Here is a 24,663-nt window from a genome sequence, read left to right as displayed (position 1 = left end):
ATGAGATTTTAGGGAACTAACACACTTTTCAATATAATATCGACTATTTGTGGAGGTGGAAATCACCAAAATAAGGAGTTTGACTAAGGCAAAACCCTATATAGCTACAAACACATCATTATCTAGCTTGCAAGTGCAGTTACAGGTTTCCGTCGAAGCGATCAATTTTTGAGAGATCTCAACAGACAAACACATACCTATCACTAGAATTTGGACCTGGATATTAGGGACCAAGGTACCCCATGCCCTATTCCTTCTCAATCAACTTCAGATTTCATAGGAAGTTCTCAAACAGACTCAAAATTCAGCCCACAAGTTTGTAGCTTCTCATTGTCTCTGAGACCAGGGCATACAGTGCCTCGGTCTCGTCAAATTAGGCTCAATTTGGTGTCACAAGTGTACATCAAATCCTTATTATCATATCTATACTTTTGTCTCAATTCAACTTCTTTATCAAACTAATTATATCATTGTTGTTATAGTTGTTAACATTCATCTGACTAGCTTAGCTTTGCATTCTCCTACATTCAGCACAATCCCTTTCATATCGGTGAAGGAATAAAAACCCTAAAAGTATCCCTTAATTCTCTTTCACAAGATTTATTCTAAGAGGATCACTTCCTTAGGTTCTTTTGTATTCCAAGTTTAGCTGAAAGTGGGATTTGGTCCTAAAACTACCTGATTTCATTTTTACCCTAAACAAATGTAAATACTCAAGTAAATGCTAAAAGATATGCCTAAGATCTGCAATGGATGATAAGAAGATTGATGATGTAATTCTCTTTAAATGTAATCACAAATATTGAATGTAATGGCATGACAAACACATGCACATGAAAACCCTAATCACACACACATGCTTGCATGAAGATTGATGTAACTTTGCTCCATAATGCTTGAAGGATGAAATGTTGTCTTGAATATCTGGAAATGTTTGATGATGAATGCTTAATAGATGCAAAAATATTATGGATAGACAGTGGATACCAAAATGAATTGATAGCATGTCTTTATATAGGGTTCCCTAGGTAAATTATCGATTAGGCCGACATCCAACGGTCAAGTGTAACCACGAGGACCAAATTCCATTAGGACCAAAGTGTATTTTGGGGTGCATTGGTCCAGGACCAAGGTTCTTCATGCCCTGGTCCTCCAAAAACGGGACCAACTAATCAAGAAATAGGAAAGGACAAACTCTAGTATGGGTCCCACCTAATGGTGTCAATAGGTGACATCAAAGTTGGAGTAAAAGGGACCAAAATAGACCTAGGGGGAATGAAAATGGGGCATGCTAATGTAGGAGCACAAACATGAGGTGTGAATTGTACCAATTACAATTTAGGATGCTACAAAAATATATTGAGGTGTTTAGTTAGTGATAGTCCTTAGCAATGTGATTTGGTGATACCCGTGCTGAAGTTAACTATAATTCTGGCATTAAAAGGTCTACAAGTTAGTCTACATTTCAAGTTGTATATGGTACAAATCCTAAAGGTTGTGGACTTAGTGATTTTTCAATAAACCCACATTATACTTCTAAGAAGATAAATTATTTTTATAGATTATTCAACAAGTGTATCAACAAGTTAGGCTCGAATTGTAGTCCATAAACAAGCAATAAAAATAAAGTGATGATTTACATTGGAGAAGAAATGTCTATTATGAAGGATAAAGGGTCATTTTACATCTACACGAGAAAGTATTATCAATGTGACTACAAGTAGTTAACACCTAGGAAGATTGGACCTTGCAAAATTATAAAGAGAATGAATGAGAATGCATATCTAATTGTTTTGTCTAGGGAATTGGATATTAGTCCCATCTTCTATGTTGTTGACCTTTATTCACACTTAGCTAGGACTAATGAGGATCATATGAAAGATGTGAAAAATGAGAAAGAAAACAACAATTTGATGCACTTACCAAAGAAGAAGAATATAGAAGGTTGAGCAACAATTAGATACCAAATTTTTGGCTACATGATTGAAATATTATGTTTTATTTTTATAAGTAGGAAGTTCTACCAAATTCTTACAACTCTTGAATCACAAAAACTTACTTGAGCACAATAGAGCTACTCTAGTCCATGCACTTGAAGCGGGAGGTTCATATTTTCTAAGACAGGGAAAGGATGATGTGAAGCATCTTCCTTAATAATCTCCTTCCACATTTTGTTTGTTGATTTTGATTTTTCACATTTGAGGATGTTTATTGTACTAATAATAGTATTTGGTTGAATTATTATGATTTTGACCATTTTGAACAACCCAACTACCAGTAATTTCTTTTTTTAGTTTTGAAGAGTTTGATTAGCTTTAGATCTCTAGTTGACTAGAGAGTTAGGGGTTCTTACGTTTTGGGTGGTTTTAGAGTTAGTTTTGTTGTTGGTTGGTAATTAGAGGATAATTATATCTCAAAAGAAAATTTGATGAATAGAGCTTGAATGAAATAAGAACAAATTTTTAGTTTTCCTATTGCTATGTCCATTCTCCTATTTTCTAATTATTAGTATAATATAAGAAAAAATGATTATTTATTTTAGTTATAAAATGAATGTGTTAGTTCCTTTCTAGCTCTACTTTTGAAATTGTTTATGTTCATTAGTTAAGGTAGAACAAAGTACTTCTTGTAGCTTAATTTATAAAAAAGTTCATAGAAATAGAACTACATCTACTTCAAATCAATTATAAAGTTGAGTCACTTCATTGCATATGTACATACGTAAATATGTACCTACCTACATATGCACCTATATTCATACATACATACATACATACATACATGCATGCATGCATCCAGCCATACAAAAACACACACATACATACACACACATACATACACATACATCCATATGTACATTAACTCCAAAAGCAACTCCATATGAGGATGAAGGAGGAATTCATAAATCATTTCAATATATATTTCAAGACCAAATAGACTAAAAAAAGAAAAAATAGCCAAAACATTAAGAGCCTAAATTAGAAAATAATGTACCTAAACAATAAAAGGATGATACAAGGAAATAAAATATCAATCTAAAAAAATGAAAATAAAAGTACTTCTCAATTTTGATGGGCAAAAAATTGAGAAAAATTAAGCAAGAAGTTGTAGTGCATCAAAGCTTATCTTTCCACCACAATCATGTGTTAAGAAACAATAATGGGTAAGAAAAAAAGTGCTTAGCATTATACTTATTGATCATGTGTTTATGCCTAACTTGACAAAATACCAAGAAGAAACACATGGAATTTAAATGACAAGCAAAGAAGATCAAGAAGACAATCTGGATTATTTATATTGGGAAGATGGAGATGATCTCTTAAATGAATCACAATTTGTGATTCCAAGATGAAGCTGATTTCTTAAATGAACCACAATTTGTTATTCCAAAATTGGCACCCATGAGGTTTTTTCAATGATTTACGAGCATAACCATAGCATATATCTACATATATTTATATTGTAAATATCAACCCCTTACCTTTTAATTTTTCAATTTTTCTCTATTTGTTTTAATACCTTGACCTTTTTTACTACACCTTTTTTATTGTGACTTTTCATAGTAACTAATTTCATGTGATTGTTCTCACCCTTTTGGGAGGCATTTCAATTTACACTCTTTTTGCTTCACTTATTTTCCTTTTACACCTATCCACATCATTCTTCATATTCATGTAATATTTCCTTTTTCATTTATCCTGTCCCACTTAGGTTGGTCCCTTTTCACCTTTTGTCTTTTTCTATCCACTTTTGATTTGTATTGCTATCACTTTTACTAATTTGTTTACTCATGTTGTCTGATTGTTCATGCCTTCCATTGCTATACCTTGCACATTCATGGTTACATCCTGTAGCATCGTAGATTGTAACCTTGTACAATTCACACCTCATATTTGTGCTCCTACTTTAGCATGTCATATCTCCATTCTCCCATAGGCCCCTTTTGGCCCTTTTTACTCCAAATCTGATGTCACCTAACTGTGCAACCAAGTGGACCCCATCTCAAGACTGTGCCCTCTTATTTAATTGTTTGTTTGTCCTATTCAAGGAGGAAAAGGGCATTGGGGTGCCCCTATCTGAACCAAGGCAACACCACCACCCTAGTCCTCCTTAAATAAGACCTTTTTCAAATAAGTGTGGGCACTTTCCCTCCTTGATGGATTTTGGTCCTTGTGGCTCAACTTGACCATTGAAGGTCGGCCTAATCGGTAATTACCTAGGAAACCCTATATAAAGGTATCCTACTGCTTCATTTGAGAGAGGGAAAGAGACATACATTCATATCATGAGCATTCATTATCTTCAAATATCAAGCATCTTCAAGGCAAAATTTCATTCATCCATCATCCATCTGCAAGGATCATGGAGCAAAGGCACATCAATCTTCATGCAAGCATGTGTGTTTGATTAGGTCATTCATGTTCATGTGTTTGTCATGTTGTTGCATTCAACATTAGTGATCACATCTAAAGAGAATCGTATCATCAAGCTTTAGTCAAGCATCAGAGATTGAAGGAAACTGATTCGTGTGCTGTGATTGAAGATTCTGACAAAATAGACGACAACAAACAAGTTTAGCTTTAATGAACACGAAAAGTGGAGGATTAGGTAGCTCCTACCATCCCATTCCAATAAATTTAGCTCGATCTTCTGACAATGGATTTGTCTCCTGATCCAAGAAAACATCCAACTTGTATGCCCCAGGATCTACGGGACCAAGTTGCTCTCACCCTCCTAGTCCCAACAATTCAGCCCTGATTTTCAGCTACATGTTCTAATCTACTTTCCCTTCTTAGATCTTTGTCTGTATCTTTGTGTGAAATCTATAACATTATGTTATTGTTGTATTGGTCCAATTTCTCATTGTTTGCTCTAGAACTTGCCCAATTTCAATTTTAGTTTCAACTCAAATAAGGAGGGACACTAGTCTAATTTGCATTCAATCCCTTGAGGGTTGGATCAATCATATTCATCTTTCCTCATTAATGCAAGTTTGGATCTTAGTGGCCTTATCAATCCTTTAGGTTTTAAAGCCCTAATTTTCACCACCTTACATTTTGGTAAACCTAACACTATTTACATTTTTTGCATATTTTTTATTGGAAGTTTTTAGATTTGATTTTTCCTAATGGGGATTACAAAATCTGATTGGTTTTCTATTTCACATTTGATAACATTAATTACTAGCTATGTTTACTAAAATCATGTGTCAAATAATAACTTCTTTCATTTTATGTTGCATTTTTCCATACCACTTTCACATATTGCATTGTAAGGATTTCAAAAATATTTCCTTCTTACAAGTCATTGTTCCAAGCTTTAATTCATATTTCACATGGTTATATAATGATATTATTAAAATCATTGATGAAATATGTGGATCTCATAAATGCTTTAGTGGAAAATGTGCATGATAATCCTATAGATGATGTTGAAATGGTTAACACTTGTATCTCTCCTAGGGTATCTCATGTCAATGAGGATAGAAACAATACTATTATCAATGATCTCTATAATGGAATTAGAAACATTGAAGAGCAACATGACACCATCCTCTTCTCATAATGATAGTCTAGTGCAAGGGAGGCGAGTTAAACGTCTTAAAACGCCAGTCTCTCCAGATCCTTCTAATTCCCCAAGAGATTACCTTTATCATCAACATATTTAAGGCAAGATGATGTTATGCATTTCATTCATGATATATCTCCTACCATAACATATTGAAGAAAAGATAATAAAGATTTTGATGATACCCCTTCCAAATCTAATAAAGAGGGCATGAATGATGATGATGAAAAGGAGAATCTCACTACAAATAGTATTCCTTCTTCATCCACTCATCCCTTTGGCCCTTCACCTTACACAACAAAATTCAAAGAGATTCATCATGAGGGTCCTTCTTCTTTACAATTGAAAACATCTTATGAGATAGGTTGTGATATGAATTCAAAGAAAGGATATAGTGGACAAGGACTTGGAAAACAAGAAAAAGGAATAAAAGTACCTAGACCCTCCCTCACAATTTACTAAAAAAGGCCTAGGATATCCCAATTCTCAAACACCTATGGAGGATGCTTGTAAGATTCAAATGCTTAAGGAGTATTTTTCAAGGCATATAAACTATCATCCATCCAAAAATCCCTCTTCAAGCAATCCTCCCCCTCCTTTACCAAGTATTTTGCCTCAAGAAAACAATCCTTCTTCCTCTATTAGTCTACCTTGCCCTACATCTCAAGAGACAAGACCCGACAATCATGAAAAATTAGCTACAAGAATCTTTTGGAGAATGAACTATCATAAGCATGTTATTTTTCCTTTCATAAAATATAGAAATAAGAACAAAGATGGTGATGGGTTTTGTCTCTTTCATCATTGTTATTCTCATTCTCTTGGAAATTGTAAAGCTTTTAAAGAATTTGTTCAAGACCAATATGATAGAGCTTGCATAACTCTTACAATTGATCTTCATGAGATTTTTATTGGTGAAGAGGTGGTGTCATAGCACTCCATTCACCTTATTATGTTCCTTCTTACCCTATGACATTGGTAGTTTACCTTTAGTGGGGTTTCTTTGTCATGTGTGGTGATGCATTTCAGTTCCAATTATACTAGGGCAGCAACATAATAGTGTTTTTTCCCCTTGTCTCCATGCTTGGGGGGGCAAGAATCCTATTATGCCCATTGGTTGGACTTGATTTTTGTTTGCATTGGAGCATCTTCGTATGAACAATCTCTCCTTTGTGAATGTATGCAATCATTTCTCTAAGAATCCACTTTTTCCTAGCAATGGGAGGTGGTGTGTATGCTTAGTTTCCTTCTCCTTTTTCATAGATGTTGTCTTAATCAAAGATCCCCTCTAATGTTGGAGGCGAATGTCTTTGGATAAATATATCTTCCTCCATGCATCCTTGAAAAGGATCTCTATACACTTGTAGCAAGACATGTCTTTTACAACTATCTTTTCCTTGCTTATAATCTAGTCATGTCTCTTTATCTTGGAGTTATAAGGATATATCCTTGGTGATGAAGGTGTGTATCCTTATTTCTATCTTCCTTAAGAAATCAACATAGTGTTATGTTGACATCTTAAGGGGAGGGCATACATCATGCCATCCTTGTACCATATTTTCGATTCAAATTATAGATTTCCTTGCATAATGTCTTGCTTGGTTATCATTTTGTATGTCTTATATGGGGTGTACATGCTTGAAATCAAACCTAACTCTTAGACGAAATGCTTCATTCTCGAAACCAGATACAGTCCTTTTGTATGTCTTATATAGAGTGTACATGCTCGAAACCAAACCAAAGTCTTAGATGAGATGTTTTCATTCCTAAAACATGACACTTTTTTTTTTCTTTCAATTGCATGTCTTGTAAAGGTTGTTGCATGCTCAAAACCATACCTAAAGTCATAGACAAGATGTTTAACTCCTAAAACCAGATGGTGACATTTTGTAGGATGAGTTGACTAGCATAACACAACTTGCTAGACTATTGAACCCTCCTTGTGTGGCATTTTCAAGATATGTGGAACTGGCATAACACAACCTGCTAGACTATTCTAACTCTCCTTTTCTACATGAATCACACAACATAACACAACTTGTTGTCCCATGAGTATTCATGTTTTCATTGGTTACCTAACATAACACAACTTGCTAGCCAATCAATTCCACATTCTGTCTTGTTTTTCTCTCCTCATGGATCACCTAGCATAACACAATTTGCTATCATATGACGTCCATGTTCTCTCCATTCTTCCCCCTATGAGCTCATAGCTTTGCTATTTGCTTGATCATGGTTAATCACTCAATGCATTCTCTTGCTTTTTCCATGTGACAACTTGTGTTCTTGTAATAGCATTTCAAAAATGAGATTAGTCGTTGAGACATTTTGATTATTGAGGTCTCTTCAACTAGTTGACTTGGAGCTTTTTGTTTTTACTACTAACCCCTTTGTTGTGTCTTTTGTCTTTGTTTATCTTTGTTTGGCTTTTTTGTCTTTGCCTTGTTTTGTGAGTCCTTGCATGTGATTGTATGAGTTAAGATCCTAAGATTGGGGGCTTGGTTCCTCAAAACTAGTGATGTCTTATCTCTTTGTGGTCTCACTCCTAGTTGCTTAGATGCCCATCTCTCTCTCTCTCTCTCTCTCTCTCTCTCTCTCTCTCTCTCACACACACACACACACACACACACACACACACACACATTTACTGCGAGTATTGGCATAGGCTCATACTCACATTAAAGTGGGGGCTAAATGTAACATTGTAAATTGTAACCTTGTAAAATTTACCTAGTATTTATGCTCCTACTTTAGCATATCTTCATTCTCCCCTAGGCTCGTTTTGGCCCTTTTACTCCAAATCTGATGTCACTTGACTGCACAGTTGAGTGGACCCTATCCTGTGACTATGCCCTCTTGTGTGCTTGTTTGTTTGTCCTATTATGGGAATACAAGGGCATTGAGACACCCCTGTCTAGACCAGGGTTCCTTCATCGTCCTAGTCTTCCTTAAATAGGACCTATTTCAAATAAGAGTGGGTACTTTCCCTCCGCGATGGATTTTGGTCCCTGTGGCTCAACTTGATTGGAGGTCGGCCTAATCGGTAATTTACCTAGGGAACCCTATATAAAAGCATTGTACCACTTTATTAGAGAGAGGGAAGGAGACATACATTCATATCATGAGCATTAGTTATCTTCAAACATCAAGCATTTTCAAGGCAGAATTTCATTCATCCATCATTCATCATCCATCTTCAAGCATCATGGAGCCAAGTCACATCAATCTTCATGCAAGCATGTGTGTTTGATTAGGTCATTCATGTTCATGTATTTGTCATGTTATTGCATTCAACATTAGTGATCACATCTAAAGAGCATTGTATCATCAAACTTCAATATCACACATCTGAAGAAATTGATTCAGGTGTTATGATTGAAGATTCTGATAGAGTAGATGAGGATGAATAGGTTCAACTTTTACAAACACGAAAAGTGAAGGACCAGGTAGTTCCCACGGTCCTAGTCCCAAAAAATCAGCCCGATCTTCCGACATTGGATTCTATGTGTTCTCCTAATCGAGAAAACATCTCACTTGTTTGCCCCACAATCTATGGGATTGGGTCGCTCCCATCCTCCAGGTCCCAACAATTCGGCCATTTTCAGCGACAAGTTCTATTCTATTCTCCCTTCTCAAATCTCTGTCTATAGGTTTGTGTGAAATTTGAAACATTATGCCATTCTTGTTCTAGTCTAATTTCTCATTATTTGCCCTAGAACTTGCACAATTTCAATTTCAATTTCAACTCAAACAAAGAGGAACACTAGTTTGCTCTGTATTTAATCCCTTGAGGGTTGGATCAATCAAATTCATTTTTCATCCTTAATATAAGTTTAGATCTTAGTGGCCTTATCAATCCTCTAGGTGGTAAAGCCCTTCCACCACCTTACATATCCGTACATTTGAGGGCATTATGACTTCACTTTATTGTATTATATGCTTTCATAGCCATATGTTTTACATCACGACATCATGCCTTCCCTTGTGACATGTATTGTCATATGTTCCTTATACATTGGGTACATCAAACCTTCCCCTCCACATTACCTCTTTCCTAACTGCATCCACTAGGGAATTATCATCTTACATCCCACCAAGTGTGCTCATGCTCTTGGATGCAACATTGGAGGCATATGTCTATCTTGTTGCCCTTGTTTAGAAAAGGGTGATTTTGGCCATTTAGGGCCACATCACCATTTTTCCTATATTGCCCATATTGGGGGCAACATTCCTTCTTAGATCCTATCCCCAACATGTAAATGACTATCACACCTTATCATTCTAGATTTTACAAATGTTTAACCCATGATGTTTTCATTATTGTTCTTTTTTTACAAGATTCATATGCTTGCATGCTTATCTTTCATTACATTTAATTTTATGTGTTGTTCTCTCAATATTTCTTGCACCCCATAGATACAAACAATTGATAGGGACACATATTGTCACTAACATTTCTATATTGAACTTATAGATAGTGATGTGTGCTACACAAAGACTCATTAATGTCACTAAATGAAGAATTATTACATGACATCCCATGTGCCTCATGCATCTTGTCACCAAGCCAAAACAAACCATTATCATCTTCCAAAAAGACAAGAGTTGCCTAACTTCACTTATTTCTTGGTTTTCCTATTTCATAAATAGTTGTGGCCCTTCTTGACATTATGATAGCAACTTCTTTTAATCACTGCATAACAAATTTTAAAGACTATAATTAGCATTGACGTCAGCCAACCCATGGATTAGAATGAAGTCGTTGAAAGACTATAGATAGCATTTATGATTCAAAATGCATTGAAAGGCTCCTCAAGATCGTGTGCTCTCCCTTACATTAATTTAACTTATTTTGCAAATTGGCATTCAGATTGGAAAACTTCAACGTTTACATTAGAAATCCCTGCTGCTATGCATGCCTGTAATTGAATTGTGCATAAGGCACTTACAAAGTTCCAACATTTTCTTATATCGTTCCATCTCACCTTCAAGATAGCATTCAAATCAAGCTTTGCACTCAAATTGCCTTACATTGAACATTCTGTGAGAACAATTATTTATGATGCATTAAAAAGACAGATGCATCTTGATATTACTATTATTATTACATTGAAGCATTAAGCATCAACACAATTTTAGATTTTTATGCATTTGCATGTCAATCTTACATAAATACAATAACTTGCAGCTACAGGTGGCTATAAGTATATGAACCCATGGCAGGTCAAGTTTACAGTCACACATAGAAATAGAATACTAGCTTGACCATTGTGTTTTCAATGGCATCATAGATCATGCATTTTATTCTAGTCAATCACTACTTCAAGGATGTGGATATATGCAGCTTCCATAACCTGAAAAATCACACACAAATTGCATCTTTGTTAGATATGAAATGAAGTTCCAAAGATCCAATGGTCTAGTCTTTTTAACATTTCAAGCAATGTGTACATAATAATCTAGCACTGATTTTCTACATTCCCTGTATATTATACAGTTCTACTATTGCCAACTTTATGAAAAATCCAAACAACTTTTAATGTACTCTGACTATAGGGTATGGAGAAAATGTTACTGAAAAAAAGGTGAGATTCTAATTATAAGGATTCATTGATTTATATGTACTGGCTGTGTTGCTTTTAGTGTAGGTTGAAGAGATGGTTGAGAATAGTTACATGGATGAATCTATGAAATACAAGATCTCTGAGGAAGAATTTTCTGACTATGATCATGAGATTTTAGATGGATTTTCCATTAATTGAGGAACTAGCACAATGCAAATTGAGAAAACAATGAAGGAATTATCTAAGTGTAGAATTTAAAACATGGCTTTTGAAAACAGTAATAATTAGTACTTGTGCTTTGGATTTTACTGATTCCTAGTTTAATAGATTTTTCCAATTAGTGGTGAAGGAATATCAATGTCTAAGGCTTAGATAAATTTTCCCAGGTTATAAGCTGAGATATATCAATTCACAAAGTTATAGATGGAGATGGATATCAAGGAATCAGTTTCTAAAAATGGTCAACATGCCAGAAGAATTGAAATGCTTGTCAAAAACAAAGTTCCAAGTTTGATTCTATATTCATAGGATCAGATAAGATATAAGCTCAAGAAACATGTTTTGAAGTTCTAGCCAGTGATAAGTTTCCAGGTGGACAATCGAACAAAGATCTGATAGGTTACATATTCAGGACAGTGACCATAAGGTCTAAATAGATTCAGTCAAAATTGAAGAGATTTCATAAGCATGAATAAGCACAAATCGCACATTAGTCTATGGAAGTGATCAAAAGCACACTGTATGATTGGATTGAGATAATGATTACTAGGATACTTAAAGAAAAGAATTCCTCAATCATATATTTTGCACCAGGCATTTTTTTAACAAAATTAATTGGCCTAAAATATGGGATGTTAGTGTAACAAAGAAGAAAACATGGCTCTTGACCCTGATTGATGGCTTGATCAAATAATTTCTCTTTGAACATATTAGTTCCCTATTTGGTATTTACTTATATTAAATTTTAAGTATTATAACTTATTGATTGTTTTTAAATAGATTAAATATTATTCGATTAGTAATTTAATAATTCTAGTTATTAAAAACATAAAATTTTCAGTTGATAATGCTAGCTTGAATATTCTTGAATTAGGTTAATTAAGTTTTTGCTTTCATCAATATTTCGGTTCACACTCCATGATCCATCATGAAATGAGCAAGAAAGAAAATTATTCAAGCTAATTCTAGTTATAATATATTAAAACAATTAACTATTAATTATATTGAATTAGTACTCTGGGAAATGCAGTCTATCATAGTCCTACAGCTACAATATTAAAAGGTCTGTCTTAACAAAACTTTCAGAAAGTAGAAAACATACACAGAGCTACAAACATGTTGATACATACGTTTAAAAATAAAGAAAGAAAAAAGACAAAATTTGGTAAGCATACTTGGGTCTACGGTGGTAAGGGTTGCTGTCTGAGAAAAATCACAGTTCCAACTGTTCCGTCCTGCAGTTTGGTACAATGCATTCATGGCATAAGCAGCATGGGATGACACTGTATTAGGTGCAAAGCAAGGACCCCCTTGTTGAATAGGTCTGCAATCAACGCCTTGCCCACATGCATAGTCCAAGTTCTTCTGCAGTGCTTGGTCATCCAAACCAGGCTTAGCAACACACCAGACTCTCGCAGTGGGAGGAGCTGTAACAGGCGTACCAGTGGAAGGGACAGGAGTTGGTTTTGCTGTCTGCATCAAATAAAGGTTCAATTAGAAATCCAATAGTACAACAACTGAAGCTCAATCTGGCTTTTAACTCCATTTGGCTTTTCAAACATAACTAAATAAATAACCACAACCTTTCTACTTATTTATTGAAGTTTGTTAACAGGCCTGCAACAACTTGGGCTACATTTGATTGAGCTAGAAAAACAATATCTTTGGAACCACTTTTGAGCAATATGGGTATTGTAGAGAAAACATAGAATGCATTACAGTTCCTTACCGGGGATTGTAGTAAGCCCACATCATAAGCCATAGTCATGTCTGCTTTGAATAACCCAAAATTGCGTTCTGAGGTTGGTCCACCCTTTTGATCCTCATTGAATAGAGAAAAGATAAAGGTTTCAATGGTTCTATTGGGCTTCAGAGGGGTCCCTACCATAGAGGTTATATGTTTGATCAGGTTACCGTTATAAGCAACTGCGTTCTGTATGTTCACCCCTGCTTCATTAGGATCTCCTTTAGATGGCCACCCTGTTTCTGCCACGACCACATCCATGTCTGTATAACCCAGAGCTTTTAACGCTGAGTACACTGCATCAACTTGAGCATCAAACATGTTGGTGTAATGAAGACCTGTGTTTGAATCCATTTTCCCAGTGCTGGACTGAAATAATGCATAGGCAAGGGTACTGTCGGTAGGATCACTCCTATAAGCAAAGAAAGGGTATGGATTAATCATAAAAGGGGCCCCTGTCTGATGAAGGAAGTCCACAAGGGGTTTTGTGACGGCCATAGAATCGTCCCTGAATCGTCCAGCAGACGGGGGTTCAGAATTGGAAAGTAGTGCCATAGAATGAGGTGTAGAGACCTTAATTTTCCCGTCAAGTGACGATCCAACAAGGGCTGTGTGTAGATTCTGCATTGCTGGAAGAAGCTGGGAGATCAGGGCATTATCTCCACTAAAAAGAACCTCATTTCCAACAGTAATGGCAATGATATTAGTTGCAGGAAGAAAAGGGGCAACGTTATTCTTAACCCAATCTTGGGCTACAGACAATTGGTTCAGAGCTGGGATTTGATCATTAGCAATGCTCAAAACCATCCCAATTCCTGTGTTTGCAAAGGCTTTGAGAATTGCAGGATCTGCTCCATAGAGCTTCACTTTTGAAATACGTGTGCTCTGGACCAACTGTGCCACTGCAGATGGAGGAGGAAGATTGTCTGCCACTTGTCCATAGGTCACTCCAAGAGCAGGTGAACGCTCCACTAAGTTCCGACCTCTGGCTTCTGCAAAAATCACATTATCAAATCATTAATAACAGTCAAAACTTATACATCAGGCATTCCATAAATCTAGTGGACTATGTGGCAAGGTTCTGGATGCACTGGAGGGGTTATCCATGTTAACAAATCTTAAGAATGGTGTTCAAATTTAACAGCTGTTCAAGGCTACCGATAACTTCACTCAAGATTTTTCCCCACAAAAACCACCCATATCAACAATTATAACCAGGTCAACGTTAAAAATGAAAATCATATCAGCTAAGTAATCACACCAGTTCAAATTTAGGAGTTAAACTAAGAGCGTAACCCCAGAAATACCCAAATTGAGTCTACAGGACTCAGACCTATTGTTGGGTGTTGAAACCGGGCTGAAAGATTGCAGTCTTGTTGGCATATCATCCAACAAAAAGAGAATACGAACTCTGGGTATTGATAAAACTGAATATTCTCTAAGTCTAAATTAATGATAGGACAATCCATGAATACTTCAATACTCATAACTGTGCAATATAAGAATCAATAGATTGGACTGAAAGAGGCAACGGTATTAAAGAAGGTAGTACAGGTTTAATATCTAGGTTCATGAAAACTTGACAAGCGAAGACCTCTTTTATTTGTTGTTGTGATGGTTGTACTGTTAAATTGTATCCTCTTTTCATTATTCTAGAGAATGTTCACTTTAGCTTAATAATCAAATCACCATGAAATTGTTTCTTTTGTAACCCAAAAATTTCTGAATATGCAGAATAAAAAAAATGATCCTAAAAGAACAAATGGTGCTGGCTCAAAGTCACTATCAGACTATCAGTATCATAGCTGTATTATTCCCAAAATTGATTTCTAAACCAACAGCAAATCTATAGGAATCCCAAGATCAAGAAAATAGCAGTACCAGAACTAAATCAGAACCCGTATCCGAAATCCTATAAAAAGCCTAAGCCCTAACAACCCATTAACATTGAGAGCCATATCAATGGCACACCCTCAGAAAAACCAACAATCTTTAGAAAATTTCAAATAATTGGCATAGATTGTCAACAGAACTTACAAATTTCATCACAAGCATCATTCAAAGCATTTCATTATGCAACACTGGGTATCCTTCTTGTTAAATAGACCACACTTTCTGTAATTCAACATTACAAACAACACTCAACTACCAATCAACACTTCAATCATTTCTAATTCCAACCTATCCCACTCAGTTCAGATCAGAGACGAACCTGAAAAAGGGATACACCATAAAGAGGCAAGCAGCAGTATAGCACTGAATCTCAGCATGATCTCCATGAAAAGAAAGAGAAAACTTAATCACTAAGCACAAGCCTCCTGTCTACCATATAGCATAGATTTGCTGCTCCTACCCTTTCTTTACTCCTCTCATTTATATTCAATTCCATAAACGACAGAGGGATCAAAGAACCACCGTACTGAAATTGATTGCAACTTGTCAGAAAGCCATGTGTAATCGGAAAGGAGGATTCTTAGCTTTTGTGAACTTTCCTGTAACTTCGTTGTGCCCTGCACCCGTCTTCCTCACAATTCTAATCACTTTTCTCTGTCCATAATCTGCTTACAGCTCAGCACCAGACAACTTTATCAGACCCATCCATAATATTTAATGGCCTGTACAGTCATTTTAGAAGGAAAGAGTTGGACTTAATCAAAAGTTGTCATTTCAGATTTAATCAGAAGGTGACTGTGCAGCTGTGCAGAATTGACTAGCAATTTGGGAAGTTTCTTACCATCCAGTCTTGGAAAAAATGTGAATATAGATTGTGGATAATTTAAAGGGCAAACGCAAAGAACATTCCAAACCATACATCGTTCTCACAGGCACTGAATGCAAGTCGGTATTCCATAATTTCCTTGAAAGCCACTTTTAACGAGCATCTGTTACAGTACATTCCTCAAATTTTATAAAGAAAATATGATGTCATGGTTTGAAAGGCTGCATTGTTAACCTTTTGTGGACCCTTTGTTTTGCAGGTTTGGTCTATTTTCCAAATTAGTCAAGTCTTACTTTGGTGTGGGACCTAATGTTTTTTTTATATTTAAATTATGAAGTATTGATTTTGATAAGAGACGGCATCTGGGTTTACAAGTTATTGGGATTTAGATACATTTATATGGTAAGATTATAAGTGAAAAGTAATTATTAACAAAAATTAAAAATAAGATTTGGTGTGTGATCTAATTTCGATATCAAAATCGTAGGTATAAATATTATGAAGAGTAAAATATTAAATATTAATTATGAAAACAAATGCAAAAGGTAGGATCCATTTAGTTTTAGGTGTGAAGATAATGAGTGGATTTGGTGTAGATGTTAAAAGTAAGATATTTTGGGATTGGAATCGACAATTCTCTATCTAGATACTTTTTCTTGGATCTAGATTAGACTATGCACATAGCAAAGGGTCAAGTTCGTTGGTTTGTCTTTTTTGCAAGAAAAAATCTAGTCTTTGATTGTATATTTGATTTGTTATATTGTCAACTCTTGTTTTCTATTTTTCTTAATTCATTATTGTTTGTTCTACTTTAATGACTAGAAATATCTTAAAATATATTTAAAAGATTGTTGAATCACTAGGGTACATGTTCTTTTATATCAACCTTTAGAAATAACTAGTTTTATGATCACGTGAATGATCAAAGACTACAAGAAATGTTTCTTCAATGATGATGTGGATTTCTCATTTATTTTAGTGGTTCAATGTAAGTGCTCTTAGCATGCTCCTTGATTGTGAATGATTGTTTGATTTGTAGATGATATAGGATAAAACATATGAAACTAATGCAATTGAGTTACTTTGAATACAAGAATGTGTTAATAAATTGTGCAAATGTGTATTTGTGTGGCTTTAAGTACGAAAAAAATTAGTGGGAGTTAGTTAGAGTTTAATATTTCAAAGGTCAACCCATGGAATTGACATAGAATATGAAAATAGTAAAATCAAGATGGCTAATGCATGTATAGGGATGGATGCAATATTGGGCATAATGAATGTAGGATGTATAGAAATATATTTTGGAGTTGATAGCTAACCCCACAACTCCTAGAAATCATCTGTAACCAAAACACCTATCACATCTGAAGAGAAAAAGTCATGATTCATGCTAGGCAACATTGAGAGAGAATTGATCCAAGATAGAATCTGATATTGAGATTAACATCGATAACCCAGATTGATTAACAATGAATACAATAAGTTCTTGCCCAATGAATGGAACAGTGCCATTGATGCTATTGGGGTGCGAAAGGCACCCCTGTAGTTTGTTTTTGTGTTTTCTGCTATTGTTTTTTTATTTTCTAAGACTTGGTCTCTTTTGGTTGTTAATGTTGTTATAGTGTTGTTTTTGCACTGTGGTCTCGTTAATAGTTCTGCTATGTAAAGGGTCAGTGCCCTAGTTCTCACTGCTTTTTTAATAAAAAACAATGAATACAATGAATTATTATAAAATCATAAAGAAACCCTATATGAAAACCCTAGGAGAGGATTAAATTGAAACATGACAAGTGTCTTAATCATATGACTTGAGACACCTTGAACTACAATTAGCTCAATATAATAATAGAAAAGCACTCCTAAGTTTACCTTAAGTGTAAAATAGTAATAAAGGACCTAAGTAACTAATGACTAATTTAATTAATTACTAAAGTGATATCCTAATTACCCAACATCCCCCCTTAAGATCAACTTAGGAAGAAACTCAAAACCTAATTATGAATGCAAATATGGATGCATAAATGCATGAATGGATGGGTCCTGAAAACAAGACCTAATGAGGTACTCATGTGCAAACAAATGTAATCTCTTGTAATTAGAGAAAAGGAGAAAAAGACATGAGAAAAAACTCCTTTCCAAAGAAGATGAAATAAATGCACTAGTGAAAGAAGGATAGAAGTAGGACTCAATGTAGCCCCACAACTGCTTCAATTGCATAATTACAATAGATGTTCACCCCATAAAAGAGATAAAATAAGGATATAAATCCCCCCATAAAGAAGTAGCCCATGTGCCAATGATGAATACTTGAAGATAGATCAAGATCCATTACCTATAAACAACATTTATCCCCTTAGGAATATATAGATCCATTGGTGATATGTGAGGCCATTCCCATAAAATGAAAGGATCGGGAATCCAAATCCAAATCTAGATGATGCGTGCCTCTAAAAAAATTCTCAAATGTTCCCATGTCAAAATGAGATGATATCAATCCAAAAACCTATGAAGACTGATGTAGAACAAGATCTACATGTGATGAAGATGGGATGACAACACTAATGTGGTTGTCATGAAAGAGGATATGAATTTCCTCTAGATAATCCTCCAAACTTATAATTTGAACTCCACAAATAAGAATTATATGTCTGCAAGATATGAATCCCAAGTAGTTATGTCTGGAAGATGATGTCCATGTCCTCATGAAATAAAACAATGGGGACCAAAGATGTGGGAATACAAATTCGATCAGCAAGAACAAAAGATGAATATAGAATCTTAATGTGAGGAGTAGGAACTGAGAGACAAGCCTCTAATCTATCAAAACATGCAAGACGTATGACATACTCAAGCTCCTCTAAAATATTATCATCAAAGGGTATACAATCTACATGTGCAAGGGAAATAAGACAATGTGTTGCAAGATCCTTTGGGAATGCAGAGATATGAGGGTCTCCATGGATCTCCCAAAGTCAAGTCCAAAGTGTGTGGGGACAATCTGTGTTTGATAAAACACACATATTGTTAGGATTCACACTAGAGTAAATCAATCCTATAACATGGTCTATGATAATACCCCAAGCTAATTTCTACCCCCTAGTGTGGCTAGTTCTAGCATGAGTACATACAAATAAGGAAAAATTTATAGCCACCTGAGATGCGTCAAGATTCCATTTCACCAACACTCATAATTACCTTTTGCCAAGATGATAGTTCAACATGATGAATATAAAAACGCATCACAACTTCTCAAAATTAAAATATCAAACCCCACTAACCTCAATGCATGCAAAGTAGATTTAATGATAACATCTCATGTAAGAAAATATTTTCCATGTACCAAAACATCCAAGTAATTGACTAAAATGTGAAAACACAAAAATATGAATAAAATGTACTTGGGGAATATTCTAGAAAAAGTGCATATATGGATCTGAATAGCCCTAATTCATCTTTCTAATGCCACAAGAATCATGATAATAGAAGACATTGGTGAAAATATATGAGCACAGAAGAAAAAAATGAAGAGTTGACTTTTAATGAGAATAAAAATAACCAACAAAATCTAATAATGAGACCTACACCACTAGAAAACTCTCAGAAGTAGCTTTCTGACGATATCTTGTTTTCTTGTTTTCAACTTTGTATGCCCCAGTTATTATTATTTTTAAAATAGGGTAATTCAGATAGTCAATAGCCAATAAATGTGACCTTTTTTATTTGATTACTACAAAATTTACTCATTACATGCAAAAAATAACAAACACCCAAAAAAAATTGATGCTGCCTATTGGAAACTTGAGGTGTGTTGTCATTGATGTCAAGCTTGTCTAGTGTCAATGTCTTTGATGAAACAGTATATGATTGTGTGTTGAGGTAACAAAAGTGAAGAGAAATTTGGTGTTATTCAGTTGTGCAAATATAGTATATGGTCTGGAAATGAGTTTTCAAATGTTGTTATGTTGTCTAGTGGTGAAGTTAAGTGAGTATGAGGTATTTTTGGAAGGCTACTATAGTGGAAGTTACAATATGTGGGAAATAATATTTAATGTCCTTATGGAAGAATGTTTTGCATTCCTTAAGTTCTTGATAATGATGGGTTGTAGTTCTAGATATAATGTCTACATTTTGTGGATGTTGCACTATCATGTTTTTAGGTCCTTAGTTGTTGAAATGATGAAGTTGGTTGTGGCGGTCTTCTGACAGTGTGGTTGTTTATTAGGACTAGTTTGAAGAATGTCCTACATTGCTCTGCTATACTGATTGAAGTGTTAAAGCTTGGAGGACATGTTCATGTCACATCCCCAAATTTTACATAGTATTTCATTCCAATTTAGAGACTTTACTTTTCACTATCACAGTAAATAGTTGGCAAATTGCTATGAATATGAACATATGTTTGTTAAGGACAAGATGAGATGTCTATTTATATTCTATTATGATCTTGAAGTAGCAATGTATTTTTTTAGAAATGCTAATTGAATGTATATATGTTATTGTGAGATTATTTTTTCTTATCTATCCCTAATGATAAATATGGTCTAATCACGTGTTTGAATTGACCAAGTGCTAACTAGGAGAAGGGGTCATCAAGACAACATCTCCGAAAAAGAATAGGGAGAGGATTATAGATGAGTGGGAATTGTGTTGATGCCATCTTGAGTTATTTTGAACACTGAATTGACAAGGGATCAAGTAAGTACTGTGTTCTTTAGTTTTGGGTCTTAACCTTGATTTGGTTTAAGTCATCATAGAACCCTAATGTCAATTTAGTGTTGAGTCAGAATGTGTAGACTTGAGATCGTCATTGTTAGATTGATCATTTTTTTGTCTGGTCATATCTACTATAAGAGTGAATATGTTTATATACATGTGTAAAACTAAGTATAATAATAGTTATGTGTATATGTATAAACTTGATATATATATATATATATATATATATATATATATATATATATATATATATATATATATATATATATATATATATATATATATATATATATATATAATGTAATCAAGGAAAAGTATTTACAATATAATAATTATTTTATTTATCAAAATTTATTGTTTATGTTAAATGGTAATTAATTTGTAAGTATATATATGTATGTGTGTGTGTATTATATATACATACATACATATATATACATATACTTGTATATATATGTACATATACATGTATATATATGTACATATACATATACATGTATATGTATGTATATATATATATACATGTATATATATACATGTGTGTGTGTGTATACTCTTATTAATTAGCCTGCTAGAATAAGAGGGGTCGCTCGGGGACCCCTACTATTCTATGGGCAATTGTAACCCCCAAATATCGAGCTATTCCTCCAATATATATATATATATATATGTGTGTGTGTGTGTGTGTGTGTGTGTGTGTGTATTATATATACATACATATATATATACATATACATGTATATATATGTACATATACATGTATATATATGTACATATGCATATACATGTATATGTATGTATATATATACATGTATATACATGTATATATATACATGTGTGTGTGTGTATACTCTTATTAATTAGCCTGCTAGAATAAGAGGGGTCGCTCGGGGACCCCTACTATTCTATGGGCAATTGTAACCCCCAAATATCGAGCTATTCCTCCTATATATATGTGTGTACACACACACACACACACACACACACACACACACATATATATTAGGCCCAATATGGAAAGCTAATGTACTGAGAGGGGAGGGGTGAATCAGTACTCCAAAACTTTTCTTCAATAATAACTTTATTGTTATGCATAAACTGAATAGTGCAGTAACATATTATAAAGCTAAAACAAATAGATAACAATCATGCATGATTCACTCCATAACACATATATATTGGTTACGCAGAAACTCTTGGTTAGAGAGAAAAACTGTGGTGGGGATGGCACCCACAACTTCACTACTACAATAATAAAGAGTGCTTGGTTAGAGCTACATGTTTAGCTATTTCTGATAGCTTACCCTGTTAGGAGTAACAAGATCTGTTAGATCTACCTTGCTAAAGGATTTCACAACACTTCATCTAAATGTTGCACCTGATTAGAGGCTTTACAATCTATAGACTTGATTAGAGTCTTTTACCCTGTTAAAGGTTTCTCTTACAACTTCTAAATATTACAATAAAATCATTACAAATATCTGCAACTTTACATCTGGAATGTTATAGCAGATTCTATGTGCTCAGAATAAGTTACCTTGCTTATAGCATACCTCGGTAACCCATATAGTAACTCGGTAAACCCTTCTATTTACTCTATTCTTCAACTGTTCTCTGAAAACCTTCTCGGTGACCTTTGTGTCTTTGTAACAGTCTTCTTGCACTCATGCACACACATGTTTAATTCTTAACTCATGTTGTATAAATAGATCTCTTATGACGGTGATACATTCATTGCTTTGATCTTACAAATATGATTTATCGAATGAATAACCATGCAAATTATTTGATTGGTTAGATGACCTCAAAATCATACACAATCTTTAAGTGCAATTTCCAATGTGATAACGGTTAGATGTGCCTCGATCTTGTAACACGTTTTCATATGTATGTCCAGGTTCAATGAATCTGGTAACACGTTTCACTCGGTGTGTCATCTTTTCTACTCGGTAGACATGAAATGATACTCGATAGACAGCTCGGTGTATACTGCGTTTTGAGACTACTTTCTTCAATAACCAACTAGACTGTGCATACCGACTGAATATCTCGGTAGAGATAACCGACTAGAGTATATAGAATAACTTTGACATGAAACTAATGGCAACTTGATAAGTAGTAACAATAAATGTATATGTATATATATGTATATATATGTGTGTGTATACACACACACACACAAACATATGTGTGTGTGTGTGTGTATATATATATACACACACACATGTATATATATATATATATATACACACACACACACACAGATATATATGTACATGTATATATATGTATATGTACATGTACACACACACACACATACAAGTATACATATATGTACATGTATATATATGTGTGTGTGTGTACATGTATACATGTACATATATGTATGTGTACATGTATGTATATATACATGTACATATACAAGTATACATATATGTGTGTGTGTGTGTACATGTACATGTACATAAATACATACATACATACATACATATATGTACATATATATCTGTAGTACCCCTCCTTGATCAGACTCTTTTTGTATGTTTTTTATTGACTTCAGTGGAGCATTATTGTATATTGATTCAGATTTTATGTGATGTTATTTCATGCTTTATCTGGATTTGTGGTGTATGATTTTATGCAGTATCTTAGTGCTTATGATTAATGTTATTTTATGGGTCATTATCATGGACTAACACTCTTACCTTATATGTGTGATGTGTTATTTATATGTTGCATGTTTGCAAGTGTATTGGGATGCGAGGGGATGATTTTCCTTCACTCACTTTGGTGAGACAGGGAACGTCACGATTCTCCTTCATCAGTGTGTGTGTCTTGTTTGTTTATATATATATATATGCACGTGTGGATTCTTTGGTGTAGGACATTGTAGGTGCTAGTACTGGGTAGGTACGGGGTATTGACTCCACCTGACTTCACAGGTCTGAGCGTGCCTTATATGTCTGATGGGAGTGGAGGAGATAGTTGTTGGACCCTAACTTGACCCGCAGTTACACTTGTGTGAGTGTTGTTAGTCGGTTGTCTTTCCCGTCTGGTCGGTATGCGAGTCATAGTGCTTTGGTTTGGTCAGTTGTGAGTCGTCATTTGATCATTCTTCATTTTGCGTGCTTTCGTTCATCTGAATGGTTATTTAATTGAATGGATTATGCTATCTTAGGTTGGCGTAATTAGTTAATTATTATGCTCTTGAGATTATTAATTTAATTAAATTAAAGATTTGCTACATTAAATGGTTAAATGGCTTGTTTTATTATGTAAAGTTGCATTAATATATTTTGTGGAAGGAAATAAATAATTGCCTAGCCATTTAAGTTTTAAATGCTTATGTTGAAAGGAAGTATTGTGAAAAAGGAAATGAAATAAAAATTAAAGCTTTTCATTTTACCTTTCCATTTGACTTTTGTATTTTATTTGTTGGAAAAGAATTGTTTTTGGATAAAGAGTAAATCTGATTGCTTTTTACTTTTTAAAAAATTTAATCTGATTGGATGGAAAAACTTTTAACCTAGAAGTTTAGGTTGAAACTATTTTTCCCATATACTCCTGGAAATTCACGGAAATAAGAGGGCAGAAAATTTGGAAGAGAAATTTGGAAAAACCATTCTGAAAGAGGAGCTGGAATTTGATTTGGTTTGCAAGGACTGGGATTCTTCCATCATTTTGCTTGCTAGTTTGCTTCAAGGTTGGATAATCTCTTCTTGTTTGAAATTTAAATTTGAATATTTCAGTTGCTTCCTGTGTGTTGAAAAAAATGCAAATCTCTTTGTAGATTCTTGTGGAATGATTGGAATGGAAGAAAGAGTGTCTATTATTGTTGATTTTGTGAAACTTATATCATATGGTTGCTTATAGGAAATAAATGGTTCATTTCTCTATTTGTTGTATGCTTTTTGTTCTTGAAAATCAACTTCTTGAATTACCTCTTCTATTGGGAATAGAAAGAACTAGATTTAGATTGTTGTGTGTTTTCTAGTATCTAATTGCCCAAGATTTGGGGTTTATGTTGGCAAAAATTGGTTATTGCCTTTTGCTAGATGCAAGGAATTCTTCCTGTGTATGCAAGTAAGGAAATTTATCTTAACCCTTCTCCTACCTGTTGAATTCTTCTATTG

General features: G+C 34.3%; 1 protein-coding gene across 1 annotated transcript; it reads right to left on the bottom strand.

The window, feature by feature from the left end:
• Positions 1–10,405: 10,405 nt before the first annotated feature.
• LOC131033329 (glucan endo-1,3-beta-D-glucosidase) lies at positions 10,406–15,909 on the bottom strand. Its single transcript, XM_057964529.2, has 4 exons — positions 15,308–15,909; positions 13,081–14,087; positions 12,527–12,824; positions 10,406–10,922 (listed from the first exon to the last, which is right to left on the bottom strand). Exons 1-4 carry the CDS (start codon positions 15,372–15,374, stop codon positions 10,891–10,893), a joined length of 1,404 nt encoding a protein of 467 aa, XP_057820512.1. The 5' UTR covers positions 15,375–15,909; the 3' UTR covers positions 10,406–10,890.
• Between the last annotated feature and the right edge of the window lie 8,754 nt (positions 15,910–24,663).

The sequence above is a fragment of the Cryptomeria japonica genome, chromosome 6 (genome assembly GCF_030272615.1).
Source record: "Cryptomeria japonica chromosome 6, Sugi_1.0, whole genome shotgun sequence".
NCBI lineage: Eukaryota > Viridiplantae > Streptophyta > Pinopsida > Cupressales > Cupressaceae > Cryptomeria > Cryptomeria japonica.
This window is presented reverse-complemented; position numbering and strand designations above follow the sequence as displayed.